General features: G+C 28.0%; 1 protein-coding gene across 1 annotated transcript; it reads left to right on the plus strand.

Annotated features, from left to right (window-relative positions):
* Positions 1–5,441: 5,441 nt before the first annotated feature.
* Positions 5,442–19,714, plus strand: LOC135926150 (ethanolamine-phosphate phospho-lyase-like). The gene is made up of 11 exons (XM_065461879.1): positions 5,442–5,538; positions 5,626–5,744; positions 7,801–7,960; positions 8,020–8,094; positions 8,151–8,244; positions 9,357–9,598; positions 10,546–10,643; positions 11,058–11,179; positions 12,679–12,836; positions 13,741–13,830; positions 19,440–19,714. The coding sequence occupies exons 1-11, from the start codon at positions 5,474–5,476 to the stop codon at positions 19,579–19,581; spliced, it is 1,365 nt and encodes a 454-aa protein (XP_065317951.1). The 5' UTR covers positions 5,442–5,473; the 3' UTR covers positions 19,582–19,714.
* Positions 19,715–21,516: the final 1,802 nt, after the last annotated feature.

The following is a 21,516-nucleotide window of genomic DNA, read 5'->3' on the forward strand; positions in this document are numbered from 1 at the left end:
AAGAGATTAATAGATACCTATCTATCAAATATTATTAGTTTCACATACGTCTCAAAATAAAGTAAGTAAAATTTTCCCATCTTACTGTTATAAAATTTTTTATAATCAATTTAATTAATAGATACTCAAAGATTTAATAGGAAAGAAGCTATTTATGAAGTTTATGTATATCAGGAATGGTTGAATTATCATGTTTTAATTACACTATAAATTCTCTCGTTTAAAAATTATATGGGTCATTTTGACAGCCATTTTAGCTTATTTGTTTTTTAAATCTTTTTTAATAGTAGCCTAGCTAACCTAAATCTTTTTTCTTCCTCTTACACCATTTCGAACCTATTGAATTTTACAACAATGCTGAGAACGAGAAATTCGCTAAATTAATCAACAGTCAAGAATATATTTACAAAATTGATGATTGCTAATCATGGTTGCTATCATTTGATAAGATGGTTTTATAATATTGCATAGAATTTAATAAAATTAAAGAAGCTATAAGGGTTGTATAAAAACATCAATCATAGGTATATCAATTTGCCTTTTAAAAATATTTTAGTAATATAAACTAAACGAATTGCATCAGCAGAAATAATCCCCCCCCTCCCCCATTCCACATGATATCTCTAAACCCACTCACCAGCTGGTATTAGAAAAATTAGAATTTTTTGTATATTTTATTAATTATCCACAAAACGTACTTTTATTTATTATCTTCTGGCAAACTATAAATAGCATTACCTTTCGTCATGTATATACCTGGTTTTTTAATAAAAATTAACATCCACAGTGAATTATATTCAGTAGTGATGAGAAAATTTTCCCCTTTCCTATCCATTAAATATATTTTTCTGATCTAACTTAATTTCTTAAACCTTACTTTATCTCAATTATAAAATATTTTTCTTCTTCTTATTTTCTACCAAATTTTGCATCTTAAAAAATGTTACACAATTTTTAATTTTCAAACTTATTTTTATTTTTCAATTTAAATAAAAAAAAAGGGATAAGAATGTTTAACAACAAAAAAAATATAATGATCTATTCATTGGGAAAAAAATATATATATTCATATAAAAAAAATAATTCCGTATTTTATTTTAATATTAATTTATTTTACACCAATCAATAACAAACAATATTGAATGCAATATTGTTGATTGGCGTTATCTCTATAATATCTTTTTATTATGCAAGGGTATGTCAATTTTTACAAAAGTTGTGATATTTGTATGAAGTTTTATCACAAGAGTATTTTTTGTCCCAACTTTTGCCCGGATTTTTTTTTAGGAGATTTCTGATTGATTACAACTTTGAACCTTAATAATGTCAAATGTGTATTCATCTTAGTTTATTTTATGAATTATTTCTATCAAATTTCCGATATATTATAAATAAATTCACAGAATCAAATATCATTTTTTATGACTTATATGTTTATACAATTGTCAAAATAATGTTTCTATTTGATATATCTTGTCCAAATTTTTAATTAAAATAGTAAAATTATTCAATAAATAACAATCAGAAATGAAATGCCATTTTTATTTATTAGTTAGTAAATCTGTTTTAGGAATCCCTATAAAGTAATTTATCTAATCTCGTTGGGGCTTGTTGATTAAGTCATGCAATTGGCCCCGAATTTAAATAACTCTACGGCTCTGTCAAAATACGCTTGTAGAATATAAGAAGATTCTAAAAAATAACATAAATAATATTTCTCCTTTTTATCAAAATAAAATGATAATTTGAGTTTTCTTTTGTAGGACATAATTATTAGTGAACTCTATCTTTAGTAGTTTTTACCTATTGGCAAAACCTAGTTTTTAACCAATATTTTTTACCTTAGCCTCAGTATTGAAAAAAATATCAGAAACTATAAAACAATTAATTGCATGCTTAATGTTTATCGGATTTAATTTGACGCACGTCTATAGATCTATAATATACTTTAAAAAATTATTAATTAATAATAAACAATTTTGGTGTTGATAAATCAAATAGTTTTTATAAATAATATTCCAGAGAAGCTTATCTTTAATAAAAACTAGCACATCTTTTAGAAACCAACTAATAAAGTTATATAAATTTTAATCCAAAATTTTACGAAAAATAATAATATATTGTAATTTGCATCTCTTTCATCAATTTAATTATTTTCCTTATTTTTTTAATTAAAATATATAAATTGGACATTTTGTATAATATAAAAATTATGTTAACATATTGAGTTATAAGGTTGTATTGTTATTCAATCCATTTAGCCACACTTATAATTTTCTTAAAAGTTATATATAAAAAACTTATTAGATATAATAAAGAACCTTAAAGTAAAAAAAATTTAAAAATTAATAATTTAGCAACAAATATTATAAAAAACATTTTATTCATTTATAAATTAAAAAATATATACCATTGAATAAAAATAAATATCAATAAAAATAATTAATTATAAACTAAATGTATTATTATATAAAAATTAATAAAAATATGAAGAAATACAAAAAAATACAGATTAGAAATCAATAATTTTAAATGTTTAATCTATATTTCAAATATTTTTTTTTATTGGGTTCACCAAACGGCCGACTTCATGAGTTATTTCAAGTAGGTCATTTGGTAGGGTTTGATCACAGTTAGTTTTTACACAGGAAAAACCGATTAAATCGATTTCAACTCGGGGTGGGGGTAAAAGACCATTTAACAATTCTATGTTAGATTATCTGTTTTTTTGCAAATTTTCTTAATTTTCCTAAAGTGAGATGATCTTAATTCCCATGGAAGAGATTGTTTTTCTATTTTTTTAATATTATAGATTTACAAAATTATATAAAATATATCATTTTTATAGTTGAAATTAGTGATCTACATCGGGCCTAATTTTTCAAGCCCGGCCAGGGCCTTAATTTTTTTAAAAAAGTTTTGCCGGCCTGGCTCGAACCCGAAATTTTTTTTAAAAAAATTTACCGACCCGGCCCGGTCCGGCCCCAATTTATTTAAATATAGAAATTAATTTTTATAATTACTCAAAATAAAAGACATATGTTATATGTCGTTTAGTTTCAATAAATAAAATCAAATATTTTTATTTTACAAAAAAAATATAATATAAAATTGATAAATTAAGATATATTTAAAAAAATTTCCAAGGCCCGACACGTCCCGTCCAGAATTTTTTTAAAATATTAGGCCCAGCCTGGCCCGAATTGTTTAAATATAATTAGCGGGCCCGGTACGGGCCGGACCTAACTTTGCAGATCTCTAGTTGTAATACTTTGCAAACGAAATAGGCTGTCCCAACATCTAAACTATTGAATATAATAGCAGAATTCATTTCATACTTCTTCAAAGCATATTGTTCATCTCGGCTCATTAATAGTTATAATGACTACCGTCGCAAATGAATAATGCCAAGGAACAGAGATATGACCATATTTTGATATGGTGGTACCAGCGTCTACAAGACAGTATATTCACTGGATGCAAACCCCCCTCAAAAATATATATCTACCCCCCTAAAAATACCAAAATGTTATCCATAGATAATTTAAAAATGTAATGGAAAATTTTATAGATTATTATAGCCTACCCCCCATAATGCCTACCCCCTACCTCTTTATAGATATTAGCAGAGTTGTTAAAGTATCTAGATATAAAAATGTAGTATCTGTATCTAGATAGATTTTTTAGAAAGGTATCTGTATCTAGATATTTTTTAGAGGTATCTGTATCTGTTTTAGATACTTTTTAAGATAAATTTTATATACCCCTTTTTTTATTATAAATAAAAATATTTGACTGTAAAATTTATTTTATTTCATCTGTTCACCACTCTTAGATACCTTACTTAAAGGGATTGAGGATAGGTAAATTAATATAATAAATTAAAAATATTTAATAATTCTAGGTTTATTGTGACCTTATTTGAAGATGATAATATTATAGCAACCATGCTCCACCCTTTTTTTAAACTTGATTGGACATGGTTGCAAATGGAAGAAAATCTTAATAAAAAAACAATTGATACAAAGATAAGCTGGTGAATTATCAAAGTTATCAACTGACTGCAAGCAAATAACCTGCTAAAAAAACAAATAATTTAATTTCAGATTTTTTTCAGTACCCTACAGCAGATATAATTTCTAATAATGATTTAAATTTTGATAATCAACAAATTTTAAATAATTTTTTCAAAAATGATTGTAGAGATTTTAGCATTTTTAAAGAATACCCTGATATAAAATTGTTATTTATTAAATATAATACTACAATTCCTTCAATCGCCCCTGTGGAAAGACTATTTAGTGTTTCTAAAAATGTCTTTACAGATAAACGAGGATGCCTAAATGATCAAAATTTTGAAAATATTTTATTACTGAAATCTAATGATTATTTATAATTATTTAACCATATATTTTCATATATTATATTAAAATCATTATTTTAGTTATATTCTGATAAATATTATATCGCGGCAATAAATTTTTTAGCTCATTTCATGAATTTTCACAATATAATATTAATTTAGCTTTATGCAAACCTATAAGAGCATAATAAAAAATGTATCTGTATACAGATTCATTTAAAAATTGTATCTGTATCTTGATAACTTTTTAGACGCTGTATCTGTATCTAGATAACTTTTGAGACTATGTATTTGTATCTGTATCTAGATCCATTTAAAAAGTATCTTTTAACAACTCTGGATATTAGGATGCAAACTGTTCCTACCCCCCCCCCCGCTCATGTAGACACTGGGTGGTACTATTGATGATGTGAGAGGGACCCTTATAATTTTTACTGGAGATTTTTTGGTCCACTTATTGTAGGCTTTTGGCCTTGTAATATTTTAAAAATTTTGGGTTTTCAATTTTTTATTACAAAAATGATTTTTCTATAAAGCTTTTTAATTCATAGTCTTTATTTTATGAGTAACTTATATTTGTTTTTTTTGCTCAATTGTTTATAGTAAAATATTGTTTCAATTTTAGGGGGAGAGATAAATGGGGGAATATTGGGGTACTATATTAGCAAAAAATATATCTACAAGAAATTTCCTTTAGGTGGATTTTTTTCCTCTCTTCCCTGACTGCGCCAAGGAATAATAAATATAAACTATTCAATAGATAATAAATTTATTAATCAATAAAAAAAATAGTACATAATTTTCAAATAATAATTAAATTGATAATATATATTATCATATTACAAGAAATATAAAATATTTTATACTTTTTAAATCAGTAAAGGCTTGCAATATATCTACACCGTTAATTATTCTTCGTTGTCATTATGTTGCAAAGATATTTAATAATGAGATGGTTGGCATTTTTTTTAATGGTATAAACCCATACAACATGTTATTTCCTATTTTTGTATATGCATAATATCACCATAAAGGGTAATGTTTAGTTTATTAATCCATTATAAATAATTAATTTTAATTCATTCATTCATTAATTTAAAATAAATAAATATGCAAAACGGGGAAAACCAGATGTTGAAAGAAAAATTGATAGAAATGCGAAAAAAATATATAGGGTAATATATAAATATATTAAACTTTATGATAATATCTTTATTTAATTTTAAATTTAATACCAATAACCAAATAAAATTAATTATTAGGGATTCATGTGCACTTTTTTATCCTCATGATCCTTTGTACATAGTAAAAGGAAAAGGCACTTATCTCTTTGATGAAAATTATAATAGCTATCTAGATTGCATAAATAACGTTGCAACAGGTTACATATATAAAATATAATATTTAAGAAAATATTACTTGTTTTTTATTTTATCCAATTATTCTTGGTTTGTATCAATTTAAATTTATACAATCAAAATTTGAAGAATCAAATATATTTAGGAAAGCATATTTTAACTATTTGAAGGCACACAGAAAAAGTGCATAATTTTTATTTATGGTAAATTATTTTTATCAATAATTTAAATTTTTTTAAAATAAGTGGCATATGGATACTCCCCCCCCCCTTCCCCAGAGCCATATCAGAAGACATGACAATTTCAAAAAATAATTGAATAAAGGGAAATATTTGATTGACCTCCATTTTTTTAAAGTTTAAATTTTCACATTGGTAATTTTAAAAATAATAAGTGTCATATTATGATTAATTCATTTTTCATATATAAATTTAAAACTTATATAGTAAATTTCTGGATTGCACCAAAACATATAATTTGATAATAAATGTTTTATTTTTTTGTGTTTTTTAGCTAAAACAAATAATGATTCTAAAAAAATGAAACTATTTGTGTTTTTCAGCCAAAAATAGCAATTTAAAAAATATTGTCACCTGAGGATTAGAATATTCTATTTCCACTTTTTATAACTTTATAGAAGAGCATTTTAAAAAATAAGTCCCTATTGTTTTCAATAGGATGGCTAACCTTGTATCAGATTTATTCTGAGTTATTTTATAAATATTCAGATTTTAAAATGTAAATAAATGGTATATATATATATAAAATGATTTATATAATAAAGTAATTTTTGATAGAAAGTACATATAGAATAACTAAATTCTCAGGCGATGATATATCAAATGTAAAAAAAAATTTAGTCAAAAAATATCACAATATAAATCGTAAAAGACCTCCAATATTTGAGCAAAAATTAAAATTACATAATTGAGCATTTATAATTAATAAATATATATTTATACATATATTCAGAATCACCATTACATTTCCAGCTTAATGATGTATAAATTAATATATAATTTTCTTTCAGAAAATAATTCAATTCAAATCAAGAAAATTATGCTAAAAAATATAAATCATATTATATTTATTTGCATTACAAAATAATATAATATATTATTGTTTCTCTTAAATAATTTGTTTAATAAATTTTTATTAGATTATAACAATTAAATATTGTGAAAAGTGATGTCTAAAAAAGGTGTGCTAGTTTTCTCAAAAAATAAGCTTCCCCCTAAGCAAACATACTACAGGAGTGCCTGGTCTAAGTGAGGCATATAATTTAATAAACAGTCATTTTTAGATAATATATACATATTTAACATATGAAAAATAACTAGTTATTTTGCCATTACATTTAAAAAAATATAACTTGTTTAAGTTAATAATTACATATTTTCAAAAGTAACTCAACACAAATTAGAAATACTAATAAGAAAAATATATTAACTTTCTAATAATTTTTTTATCTATTATTCAATCGAATTATTCAAAATTATTCATATTCGATTAAGTATTTAACATGTTCCTTGCGAAACTATTTACTTTTTCCACATCTATAAATCACTTTTTAAAATTTTCCCATTCTTTCATATAAAAATTTTTTTTTTCAAAGAATTTATCTACAAATCGATTCGAATTTTTCTTATTCGTAAAAATAAGAAATTATACGAATTTAGAATCGAATATGAATAATGCAAATATTCGATTCGTATTTTTGTACACTTTAATATTAGCTGAACCATTATTAATTTCCACATTCTTCTTTTTTGGACAATACAGCGTTAATGCTAAGGTAAGAGACTTATGATTCTACTACTCTGGTCATTGTCACCAATCTATAACGATAGATCAATATTACGTAAATATAAGCCCCCCCCCCCAAATAAAACAAATAAAATGTAAATAGAATGTTACACGTTTTCCTAATATAAGTTGTTGAATGTTCATCTATTTAAAATTTTTTTTTTATTATATCAGTCCAATATTTATGTTTCGAACAAGGAACTAATTTTTATTATATATATATTTAATAGCTCTATTTTACACGCTTTAACGATGAAAAAAAATAAAAATAAGTTGGCCACTGTCACCCTGACGTAGTTAAAGCTTCTAATGAACAAAAATTGTTGTTGGAAACCAATTCTAGATACCTTCACCCTAAAATCGTAGAATTAGCTTACAAACTGTCTTCATTGTTGCCATCGCCTCTGCATAAATTCTATTTTTTGAACTCTGGGTTAGTTTTCGCATTATATATTTAAGATTTATCTATTTAATTTTTTGAATAAATTGTAGCTCGGAAACCACTGATCTAGCACTACTCCTTTCATTTTACCACACCAAAGCTACGGAAGTCATTGTTATTGACCAGTAAATAAATAATTTTATATATCATAGACTTAATTTAAAAAAAATAATATATTTAGTGCATATCACGGTCATTTAATGTCATCTATGGCTCTAAGCCCGTATAAATTTAATCGACCTGGTGGGGCGGGAAAGAAGGATTGGATCCATATAGTACTATTTACAAAATATAGAATTTTAAACATGTAGGGCATTTTATAATATATATTTTTAAAAATGATAAACTTTAGTCGAATTAAAATTATAAATATTATAATTACTAGAATATATAATTTTTAGCTGATAGATGGGCAGATAGGTCCATTAACATTAATAGTAATCTAGACAAATTGGACATTTACTGTCTTCATTAAAAGGCATTTAGACGAAGCGTCTATCCATCTAGAGTTGTTAAATCGCCTAATTTTTGTCAGCTCCAAAGTGGCTTAGTCAAGTTTTAATCCTACAAAATTTATCTCAATCTTTAAGTTAAAGCTCAACTTAGAGGCGTAAGTCAGTTTTTTTAGGCTAAAACCTTATGAGCGCCATATTGGAGTTGGTCGTTAAGAGTGATTTTCAACTCCATTTCAGTCTACTACAGCTAATACAATCATTGATTGCATCTGATTTCCATGTATGTCAGTTAATAATATTGTTATTTGATGTGCCTATCTTAATTTATATATATTTTTATAAGGGACTTTTAGTTTATAATTTATTGTTATAAATGTAAATATTCTATTTTCATAATGAGACAAGATTCTATTTTTTTTTAAAAAATGTGGTAATTTTCAAAAAATATTGTATATATTTCTTGAATTTATATTTTTTAACTTACATAGTTTTAATAAATAGATTGGCTGACACAATTTTTTTTTAAAAAACTAAAAATTAACATTTTTAATTAGTTGAGTATTCTAAGATAAATATATATATATATATATCTATATACACTATATTTCATTGAAAGGTTATTTAATTTAGCGAAAGAATAGACAACAAATGTTCTTTTTGCTGAAAACCTTGAATGGAAATGATTATAATTAATTTTTTGTTTTTATAAAATATGTATACATATTTTTAATTTTTAATAAATATTTTATACCATTTATAAAATAAAAATATATTGCTTAAATCCCAATATATAATGATAAAATATCACGTCTTCAGTATTTTGTTTATTTGCTCTTAGTAGTAAGTAAAAAAAAATTTTTAGATTTTTTGAAAATGTAATTCTAGCATGCTATTTTATTTAAAAAAAAGCATTGTATTATTATTTACGAAAGGCCCCATGTCCTGATACCTATCGTGGTTTATACAACAAGGATACCATAGTAAAAGATCGAAACGAAAACCATGCCTCTGAAACAGAATTTGATTACGGAGCGGCTTACGCATCTGAGGTGATCAGAATCATCGATGACATTCATAGATCGGGCAAGAAATTGGCCGCTTTTATATGCGAATCGATGATAAGTTGTGGGGGCCAAATTATTTTACCCCCTCGTTATCTCAAACTCATTTACGAGTAAAAATATTTTTTATACATATCATCTTTTGAATTTTGAACTTTTTGATATTATAACTTAAAAATATTTAAAAATGCTAAATTTTCTCCATCAAATTTAAGTAAAGAAAAAAGGGAAAATTGAAATGTCAAAAAAATAATAATAATAACTGATATGATAAAAGCGCAACTTCTATAATTAATAAGAATACTTGTATGGTTAAAATGAATATTTAATACTAATATGTAAATATTTTATAAAATTCTTAAGCAATATTATTAACCAGCCCAAAGTTATTAAAAAAATCTTTTATCTCTATAAATTTCAAAGAGAAAATATTCCCTGCTGTGTACTTATGAAAAAAATGAATAATATTTATAAACTTTAAAACGAATAATCTTTTATAAATTCATAATTAAAAATTTGTTTTTTTTGCATTCTATATTATTGTAAATATTCAAATAATTGAAATTTTTGTCTTGAAAAAGTATATATTGAAAGTTTAATTATATAATAGTTTAAATCAACTAGGAAGCTACTTTCAAAAATAGCATTTAACAAACGCCGATAGTTCCTAACCTATCAATTTCAGATACTATTTTCAATGAAATCTAATCATTTTTTCTAATTTAAAGCCTATTACTTTTTTTGTTGTTTATTAATTTAAAGTTACAACATAGAATTATCTGAAATTCATAGGGTAGAATTATTATATGGGAATATGATTTCAGCCAGGTCTTTCAAAATTAAAAAGCATGTTGCTATAAGTTTCATAAAATTAGTTTTATTTAAAAAAAAATTGGGTCAGTGAAACCACTTAAGTGTTATGAAATGATATTTATATAATATGAATGAACGAGGAAAATTTAGAACCATTTAAAAATAAAAAAATAATGTTATTCTTTTGATAACGAATAAGGGTAAAATTTATTCTTTATAACACATATGGTATCTTAAAATTTAATAGGGCTGTTAGGAAAGCTGGAGGCGTTTGCATAGCGGATGAAATTCAAGCTGGATACGGAAGGTGTGGGGAACATTTTTGGGCCTTTGAGTTGCAAGATGGTATGATATACCACATTTTATTTTTTTAGTTCCTTATTTATTTAGTTTAGTAAGGCTGGATTTTAGGGTGATCTGATCCGACTCGATTTAATAGCTGTTTATCTTTAAAAGATTTTAAAAATCGCTCACTGTTTGATCATATTGGATCTAATCCTACTATGAATATAGACTAGGTTACGCTCTAGCAAACAGTTGTTTGTTTTTGTTGTTAAATAAAAAAATTATCTTCGCACGTTTATTGTATGCCGCATGCTATACTTTATTTTGCATGGTTTTTTAAAATACTTTTGCGAATAAAATCTTTCAAAAAAAGGTTAGTACTCCTGGCATACCATCAAGTTTGATTAAGAAATGATGGCTCTAAAACGATATTATATCCTTAATTAATTTAATTTATCTTATTTTTTTCAAAAGTTGTACCAGACATTGTTACTATAGGAAAGCCTATGGGAAATGGTCATCCTGTGGCAGCTCTAATCACCACCGAAGCTATATCCAAACATTATGCCCAGAGTCATATCGAATATTTTAATACCGTACATAACAAGATCTTCATGTTTTAAATATTTTTAAAATTTTAATACATACCTTCCTCTTGAATAAAGGATAAACAAGTATAGGTAATTATTGTCAAATGCCACCCCCCCCCCCATTCCCCTTTAGATAAATACAAAGTGAATTATTGAAAAATTGTTAGTATTGATCAAGATCGGCTCTCTTATAGCCGATTCTGCATAAATGGAGATAATAAAAATAACTCAAATTATCTCCTTAGCGACGCCAGTCAGTCAAGGCCTGTCGCTTACATTTTATCTTTATAAACCAATTACAATATACCTCAAAAATAATAACATTTACGCTATAAAAACTTCCACGCTAAAACATGTGATTCTGAGAATCGCAACAGGTATATTAATATGCTCCTCTTTAATTCGCATTTATTAATTCAATGTAGAGTAAAACAATTATTTTAAAGAAAGTATTTTGGTTATCTTAAAGCATTTTAGTATTAGAACCCTAAAGGGGTGTGCTATGGCTGCCTGGGACAAAAACGAATTCGGAGGCACTTTAAAAATTTTAAATAAAAAAAAGTGAAATAATGAAATTTGATAGCAAAAAATCTTATCAAATTTATGCACAAGAACCGAAAGTCGTTGTAGTTTTGTAGTATTTAAATTTAGTTGATAATTTAACTATATTTTTTTCCACAAGTAATTTGTAATTGAGTTTAGTTTTCTAAACAACGTGATATACTACTTTTAATTTTTGTAAAAATATATCATTATTTTATTTTATTTTGATTATTATACAATTTTGACCAATATCTTATTTTATTTTAAATAATTCTATATGGGATTTTGTTTTTTAATACGCCTGATATCATTAGAAGTAGAATACATGTGGGATATGCCTAGATGACAAGATTTTTTTACACTATAATTTTGAGGATGTTTTTTTTTCAATGTGTCTTCTCTTGTGTTTCGTTTCCCAGCCAGGATTACTCCTATGTATTTCAGCATAAACAATTTCATTTCCGTTTTTTTAGCTAGCATAAACTTTAGTATGAAAGTAAGTCATAAATTTTGTTTTAATGATGAGTTCAAATGTCCTTCCTTCAAACTTAACCTTTTTCTATATTAAACACTAAAATACTAGAGCTAATATGATATATTGTTATTGTGATATTTAGTGTAAGTTTATTATATAATTAACAGTGAATATATTCATGATCATACAAAACGAAAACCTTTGGACACCATATTTTTATTTGTTAATTTTAATAGATGGAATCCTATCTTTTTTGCTAATTTTTAGATGATATTTCATTTTTTTTGATAATTTTAGATAAGGATTTTCACTTTATTTGATAAACTTTAGATAGAATTTTATTCTTTTTCCGATAACTTAGTTAGAATTTCATTTTTTTGGATAATTTTGATTAAAAAAAAAGATAGATTTTTTTAAAATATTTTATGTCTTAAAAATTTTATTATTTCGATATAAATTTTATTATTAAAAAATATATAATGAATAGTATGGCGGAAATCCTGTTTCTTGTGCAGTAGCGTTATCTGTTTTGGAAGTGATGGAGAAAGAGAACCTCATGGCGAATTCTAAAAAAGTGGGAAATTATCTGATGAACAAGCTGTTTTTATTACAAAAACGCTTCCCAAATATTATTGGTGATGTGAGGTAATATTCTTAAATAAGCACTTTCATTTACCATAAAATTAATAAAAATGTGTTTAAGAAAAAAAAATTATATAGCGTCGGCTGTTCAGAAGAATATTTTTTACAAAAAAATATTTCCTGTATTTTAGATAGGAGATCACACCATAATAATGCAAATAATTAATTATTCCAAATATATTTTAATATTTTTATTGATGATACGGAAGAATATAGAACTGAAGGGATTCATCGAAAAAGATGAATTTTTCAAAAAAGTGGATATGGAAAATAGTACTCAGCCGACGATATTATTTATTTTAAAAAATTCTTCAGACCACCTATACCTTTTCCGAGGCGACATCAATATTTAAAGCGTTAATAAAAAATCTTAAAACATAAGAAAGTGATTAAAATGGTTTGGATATTAATATCACTTTCGCCCTCATCTTTTCTTTTTTTTTGGGGGGGGGAAGGGGGAGGAGGGACATTTATCTTTATTTTTAATATATAAACAAAGGGCACATGATTTTTGGTTCTCTAACATTTAATACCAGTTGAGGTGTTGTTAAACAGCTTAAGCCCCTTTAAAATGTCTAACTCAATATCTTAGTCAGAAAAACATTGCCTAATCCTGGAGATTTCGTTAATAGATATCCAAACCTTTGTGCATCTATAGGAAAAATCTTCAAGCTTGGGTAATATTTTTCTGAATAAAATATTGAGTTAGCCGTTTTTAAATATCGCCTCAGAATGAGTCGTTTAACAACACTAGTTGAGGCGTTATTATAATAATATTATGTTTGATTATTTTACCCTGAAAAAATTTTAAAATTTCACTGTTGTAACGAAATTTCGTGTTCAATATATTACATTTATTATACCTTTATCTTAATACATTTTTTATTATTTACTATATCCTTTATAGAGGTTCAGGCTTGTTTATAGGAGTTGAATTGATTGAAGATATCGTGACCAAAATACCATCTCCAAGTTTAGCCGAAAAGATTATATACAAGTTTGTAAAAAATTCAGATGTCACTTTTTAGCATTGATCCGAACCTTTATACCGGTATATTATCCGCTAACAGAATTTAACCGAACCTGAACCCTTTATTATTTGTCAAACTGTATCTTTAAAAACGGTCATGAACCTGTTTGACTTTTTTCAATATTACTTCTTCTTCTCCGTTTTATGGCGATTTCCAGGTTTACCCGGGTAGACCAGTTTTCCCTCTGATTTTTCTTTTCCATTTTTGACGGTCCTGAGCATCAATACATGTAAGATTCAAGCTTCTCATATCCGCCGCTATCACATTTGTCCACGTCATCTTGGGTCTTCCTCTAGGTCTTGATCCTCCTACTTCCATCATTGTGCATCTCTTTACCCAGGTTCCACATGCCCAAACCATCTTAGTCTATTTCGTCGCATTACCATACCAATCATTTCTATACCTAATCTTGCTCGCAATTCCTTGCTAGTTTTTCTCTCTCTCAGAGATACCCCACACATTTATCTAACCATCCTCATCTCTGTTCTTTCTAATTTGGCTTCGTGAATTGCTTTCATTGCCCATGTTTCACCGCCATAAACTAAACTCCTCACACAGCTTACGTAAACTTTCCCCTTTAACTTCAGAGAAACTTTTTTATTTGTAAGAATAGACTACATCTCTCTGAACTTCTTCCAAGCTTGTCTGATCCTTGCAACAACAGCAGAATCTACACCACCATCTGCGTTTAGCATATCACCCAAATAACAAAACTTATCCACTTTTTCTAGGGTTAACCCATTGCCAATATCCAGACCACCATTTTTTAGGTTATCATTATTATGTATCCCTTTCATGCATGTTTTACAAATAAAGGTCATTCTTTCTAACATCAAACTGCCTTTTTTCCCGCTACATCTTTTATGTACCCATTTCTGGCATCTGGTGTATTGGATAGAATTTCTAGCAACTCCTTTCCCACATACACCACTAGGCCACATACCTGATTCTTCTATCTTTAGATTTTCCCCACCAATCATCCCCTTTGTTTTTGATGCATTCATTTTCAGGCCCTTTGCTTCCATAGTCATCTTCCATTTACTAACTTTATCCCTCAATTCTCCCTCACTGTTTGCCATTAATACAAGGTCATCTGCATATAATATCTCCCAGGGAAGTCCTTCACGCATTTCTCTAGCCACCACATCCATTACTAAGATAATTAATAATGGACTCAGCACGGATCCTTGATGAAGTCCTACCTTCACCTCAAAGCTGTCACTATCACCATAATCCGTCCGTACTGCTGTTTGTGCTCCAACATACATTGCCATCACTGCGGTAACTAACCATTCCTCCACACCGGATTTTCTCAAGGCCCATCTTGTAATCTCACGCGGCACCCTATCAAATGCTTTCTCCAAATCAACAAACGCATAATAGAGTTTCTTTTCCTTCGCAAGATACTTCTCCTGAATTTGTCTCACCACAAAAATTGCATCTGTCATGCCTTTTCCTGATGTAAAACCAAACTGCATTTCATCAATTTTAATTTGTTCCCTTATCCGCTTCTCCAACACTCTCTCAAATACTTTCATTGCATGTTCCAAGAGTTTAATAGCTCTGTAAGACCCGCAATCTAAAGGATCACCTTTCCCCTTGTATACTGGGATAATTATACTTCTTCGCCAGTCCTCGGGAATAATACCTTCTGTGACAATCTGATTTGCTAAATTCATTAACCATTCAATCCCTAAATCATCAGAACCTTTAAACATCTCTGATACCACCATCGTTAAACCCGATGCCTTCCCTTTCTTCATCTTTTTCACTGCTCTCTTTATCTCGTCCTTGCCAAATTTACACCCTGGACCTTCTACCTTTGCACAACTAATATTATTATTCCATTCATTTTCTTCATTCAAAAGTCCTTTCATGTAAATCTTCCAGGTATTCTTAATACCACTACTATCAATCGTCATTTTTCCTTCCATATTTTTCAAACACTTTACACCTATCACATCCTGCCACTTTTTTGACATCTGTTTTGCCATTCTAACCATATTTCCAATTCCATCAGCGCATTCCATTTCTTTAGCAAACTCGTGTCTTTTTTCTTCTTGAGCCTTCGCTATTAATTTCTTAGCATTTCTTTTAGCCATCTTGTAAATATCATTATCACTATTTTCTTTGCTATTATACCATACTTTGAAACACCTCCGTTTCTCATCCACGGCTTTCGCTACCTCCGGGCTCCACCACCAAGTCTCCTTATGTCTAGGCGGCCCTTTTGTCCATCCACATACCTCCTCAGTTGTCATTACCCAAGCTTTCTTCATGGCTTCCCACTTGTCATTCACCCCAGATGCTTGTGCCACCTCCGCCTCCCTAATCGCCAATGCCATATTGAATTGACGTCTAGCATTCTCCTTTAATTTCCAAACCTTCAGCCTTGGGACAAACTTTCTTTTAGTGATGGCACCTTTAAGAGTGAGATCTCCTACAACTAGTCGATGCTGATTTATACATTCCTCTCCCGGTATCACTTTCACATTTTTTATTATACATCGATCACATCTCCTTAATAACAAGTAATCCACAACACTTTTGGTACTACCCGACTTATAAGTCACCAGCTTCTCTGATTCTTTCTTAAACATTGTATTACAAACAATCATATCCATAGCATCACTAAATTCTAAAATCCTCTCTCCTTCCAAATTTCTCATGCCGTAACTGAACCCTCCATGTACTCCTTCATAACCCTCACTACTCGCTCCCACATGTCCATTCAGATCACCAGCCAGGATAATTACCTCTTCATTTGCCAGTCTTGATGTCACCCCCAATAGACTGTCCCAAAATACATCTTTCTCTTCTTCACTTCTTCCAACCTGAGGAACATATGCCGAGATAATATTATATACCTTTCTACCAAAAATCATCTTGATAACCATTATCTGGTTGTCTAGCCTTCTCACTTCGACTACTTTGTCTACCAATTTCTCCGCAACCAATACCCCAACTCCAGCCTTACCATCATTACCTCCTTGCCAAAAGAATTTATACTTTTCGCTAGTCTTGCCAATCATTCTGGTCCCATTTCCTTTCCATCTAGTCTCCTGTATGCAGCACACATCTATATGTCTTCTGTGCAATACATCGACGACTTCTCCCGCTCTTCCCGTCATACTCCCAACATTCCATGTCGCGACCCTAACTCGATCACCCGTAAACTGGTTTCTCCACTTTTTATCAGGTCGTTTATGGCCGTCATAGGTTTCATTTTCCTGAATAGTGGTTCCACCAGGTTTCCCATCCTACTTTTTGTCGTAGGGGGATGAGGTGGCCCACGCGGTACTTTGGGCTGTACCCCGCCCATGCTTTGTTGTAACCATAGGGAAATTTTTGTAGCAAAGTTTTTACAATCGGATGCCCTTCCTGACATTAACCTCTTTAAGTGGTTTTTACACCCCGTCGAGGAGACGGTGATCCTATTCTAGACCCAGATCACAGGGAACCTTTTAGACCTCCATTTGCCGCCAAAAGACGTTGCCACTCCCCCGCCACGATGAGGCTGAAGGTAGGATTTTGAAGATTATTTAATAAGAATTAATTATGATACACAAGTAATTAATAATTTTTTAGTATTTAACGGTTCCAGCTACCCAAATTAGCATATACATTTTTTTAAGGAATAGTAAATTAAGTTTTTTTAAAAAACAATATGCTTCTTTTTACATAAATTTAATTTGTTTGTAAGCTATAAAATCAGACAGAACACGGTTTTTAGCCAAATCTGAATCATAACCATTTTTTTATATCTAAATCTGATTAACACCTTTTTATGACTTAAAATGAATAATAATAATAATAGATTGTACAGTGGAACATTCATAAAATGGACCACTATCACGTGTTGATCAACGTGCAAGTTTACAACTTTGATAAAATCATTTTTCGGAATTTGGCTAATATCCAATTTTTTTTTAAAAAAAAAGAAGAAGATTGGTCATATAAGAGTGTTCATTTTTTGAAGTTTTACTTTGGGATATAAACAAGGGGATTAGAGCTCTGCAATTTAGCTCGAAGCTGGACTCAGGCCTAAAATGTTAAAAATTGAGCCGGGGGCCCAGGTCGGAAGGAAATTTAATATGCAGGGTCAATGGGGACTCGAAATCTCCTAATTTGAAAAAATAATTGTAGCATGTAATTATTCTTATCCAATGATATATATATATATGCTACTAAATTGGCGATTCATTCATTAAATTCATTTAAAAGTTTATACATATCAGCACTAGCATATCCAGGATTTTGCTAAGGAGGGGGCGAAGGAACCACTATTAGGTGAATTTTTCCCATAGATTTTCATGAAGATCTTTAAGTCCACTTATTGTAGGCCTTTGGCTATAATTAGAAAAAGTAATTTTGGGTTTTCACTTTTTATTTTGTTAAAATTCTTTTTTTTCTAAAAAATTTGAATTATAGTCGTAATTTTAAAAGGTTATTAATTTTGCTTTCAGAAAGAAAGATAATGATATATTGTATACATTTTGCGTGCAGATAGGGGTGAGGGGTATGATGGGGTGAAATTTTTATTATCTTAAAATGATATTTACGAAAACAGGCAAATTTGCGATGGGGCATCCCCCCCCCTCGGTTATAAGAGTGAGGTGTAACACCATTTTGTGGTTTGCACTTTTAAATGATATTAATGTGCATTCATATGGTGATAAATTAAGACAATTAGTCGAATTGTAAACCACACAATGGCGCTAGTTTATATATACACTTTTAATTATGAATCGTCAATCTAATAGTATATACACATCATTTGTCTTATCTTAACTCTGTCAATTTCAGACAATTTTTTAACGTTATAAACCTTTGTGTATTTTTTTAAAAATTTATAATATAATAAAATGTCTATAAGATTAATATATTTAAAGGCTCATATTTCTATACATGATTTTCCATAATTTTTTTCAAATTTGAAAATGGCTATCAGTGTACGAATATAAAATTGAGATATTTGATATTACCAAAATGACACCATTTACTATATACTATGAGTTAGTGATCTGCATCGGGCCTAATTTTTCAAGCCCGGCCCGAAATTTTTTAAAAAAGTTTTGCCGGCCCGTCCCGAACCCGAAATTTTTAATAAAATTTACCGACCAAGCCCGGCCCGAATTTATTTAAATATAGAAATTAATTTTTATAATTACTCAAAGTAAAAGACATATGTTATATGTCGTTTAGTTTCAATAAATAAAATCAAATATTTTTATTTTACATAAAAAATTCAATATAAAATTGATAAATTTAAGATATATTTAAAAAAATTTCCAAAATCCGACCCGACCGGGCCCAATTTTTTTTTAAATATTAGGCTCGACCCGAACCCGATTATTTAAAATAAAAATAGGCCCTAAGCTCGTTCGGGCCGGGCCGGACCTAACTTTGCAGATCTCTAATGAGCTTCTTTATGCCCCCCCCCCCTAAGCTTTACTTTTATAATAGTTTTTATATTTGTCTTATTCTAAATTTGTTTACATGTTATTTTAATATTGTTTTATATATTATATTTTTTAATGTAATGTATTTTTTAAAATTTAATATAAATTACAAGGATGAAGGAAAGAAAAGTTATTATTAGTAGGGAGGGTCCAGATGGAAATATTTTGAAAATCAAGCCTCCTTTATGCTTCTCATGTCAGGATGCCGATATGCTGTGCAGAAATTTGACAGAAATATTGGAAAATAATATTTAATAATTTTAATTTCGTGTTAATGTGAAAATGAATGCTATTTTATCTTATAAAGCTGACAAATCAGTGCATCAATTTATTCTTTATATTTAATTAATGTTAGTCAAAAACCCGGAAATTTTAAATATTTATTATATTTTCATATATATATATATATAAGTCAATTTTGTGATATTTATAAAAATATATTTTATAACGTTTTAAATATAAATTTATCAGATGCACTTTCTAATTTATTAAACCATTCTTTTGCAATCCAGGATCTAAATTATTTTATGTCGTTTTATTCCAAATCTCTTGATTTTTACTAAATTCGGTATATAAACTTAGGTTTGCAATTGATTTTTTAACCCAAACTTCAGCATGCCCATTGTTTAAAAAGTTTTAACTCGCCTGCCCATTTGGCTCTTCATATATATTTTATTATGTAATAATTCATAATGTATACATATTCCAATAGTAAAATACAATATAAATAAAAAGGCGATCATTCTATGTATCGAGGTTAAACTAAAAGTTCCCCAAAAACATGAATAATTATATTTATAAATAGTAATATGAATATGTTGTTTGAAAAAATTTCTTAGGTTCTGATGTAAGGGCTCTCATTTTGCCTCTTATATTTTTAAAAAATGTTAAAGTTCCGCTTGACGTATGTCCAAGGGAAAAGATAGCGATTGGTAGAAAAACAAAATTTGTTAATTTTGAATATTTAATTTTATTTTCTCAGCTATATCAACCGGAACTTATTTCGCCCGAAACACCCATTATCTTAGATATTATAATCGCTAACGAGCTAAAATTTCGTTTTTGATTTAACTACAAATACAACATATATAGTGTATCTACAAAATTTCATTTTGGGAATCCTTTGACCAGCATAATATTTTTTAAAAACAGCCTCATAAAAAATGAGTAGCTTCAATTTTTATAAAATCAAACACATATTATTTATATATTCTAAATAAATATCGTCGGTTGAGAATTGTAATGTTTTATAATATCAACAAGAGTGCATTTTAAAAAAATCATCATATTTTAAAATAGGAGATTAGAGATCACACTATAATAATGCAGATATAGAATTAATTTTAAACATTTTTATTGTTATTTCCCTAATTTTTTAATAAAAAAACGTAACGCATCTCTTGTTTAAATAGAGGTTTCCTTTTTATTAATATCGTCAATTCAAAATTTTAACAAAGTTTTAAAAAAAGGATTTATCTTTGAAAATTATAGTATCATCATTTTTATTTCTTTCATTTCGAAATATTCCATACATTTTATAAAATATTGGAAAAAAAGTAAACCTAATAGCGTTTTTTGAAATGGTTGCTAACGACAAACGATTTTTATTGATTTGCACGTTGCCATTTGAAATGCTCAATTTGTGCGCACTATAATGGAAAAATATAATAACGAAAAATTGATTTAACGGGGAAAAAATTGTATACTGCAAAAATGTGGATATACTTATAAAACTCAGTCGACTATATATATAAAAAAATTAAAGATGCGAAATCGTAGATAAAACTGACAATAAAACATAAATTTCTGTAGCACAAGAAGTCTCAATAATAATTTTATTCTCTCTTGATGAAGTTATGCCTTATCATAGTTTTAATAGGGATTTAATTAAATAGATTTTCTGGTAAAATTTTCTTACATTCGGCAATTTCTAAGGTTTAAAAAATGTAAGAAAATATACTTTAAAACAAGAAATATTTAAATCAATTATAATTTTTTGTAAATTTAAAATAGAGTCTAAGCGAAGCATGAAGACCATTTTTTGGTATAATTTTCTATTTTGATTAAGGTAGTGATATTTTTAAAGGTGTATTAATTTCTATTTTTAAAAATCACTTTTCCAAGGGAGACCTTCATGAGCCAGCTCATTGCTATTACTAATATTATCTAGCAGCCCTGGGCCAGGGTTTT

This window comes from Gordionus sp. m RMFG-2023, chromosome 3 (assembly GCF_954871325.1).
Source record: "Gordionus sp. m RMFG-2023 chromosome 3, tfGorSpeb1-WG-v2, whole genome shotgun sequence".
NCBI lineage: Eukaryota > Metazoa > Nematomorpha > Gordioida > Chordodea > Parachordodidae > Gordionus > Gordionus sp. m RMFG-2023.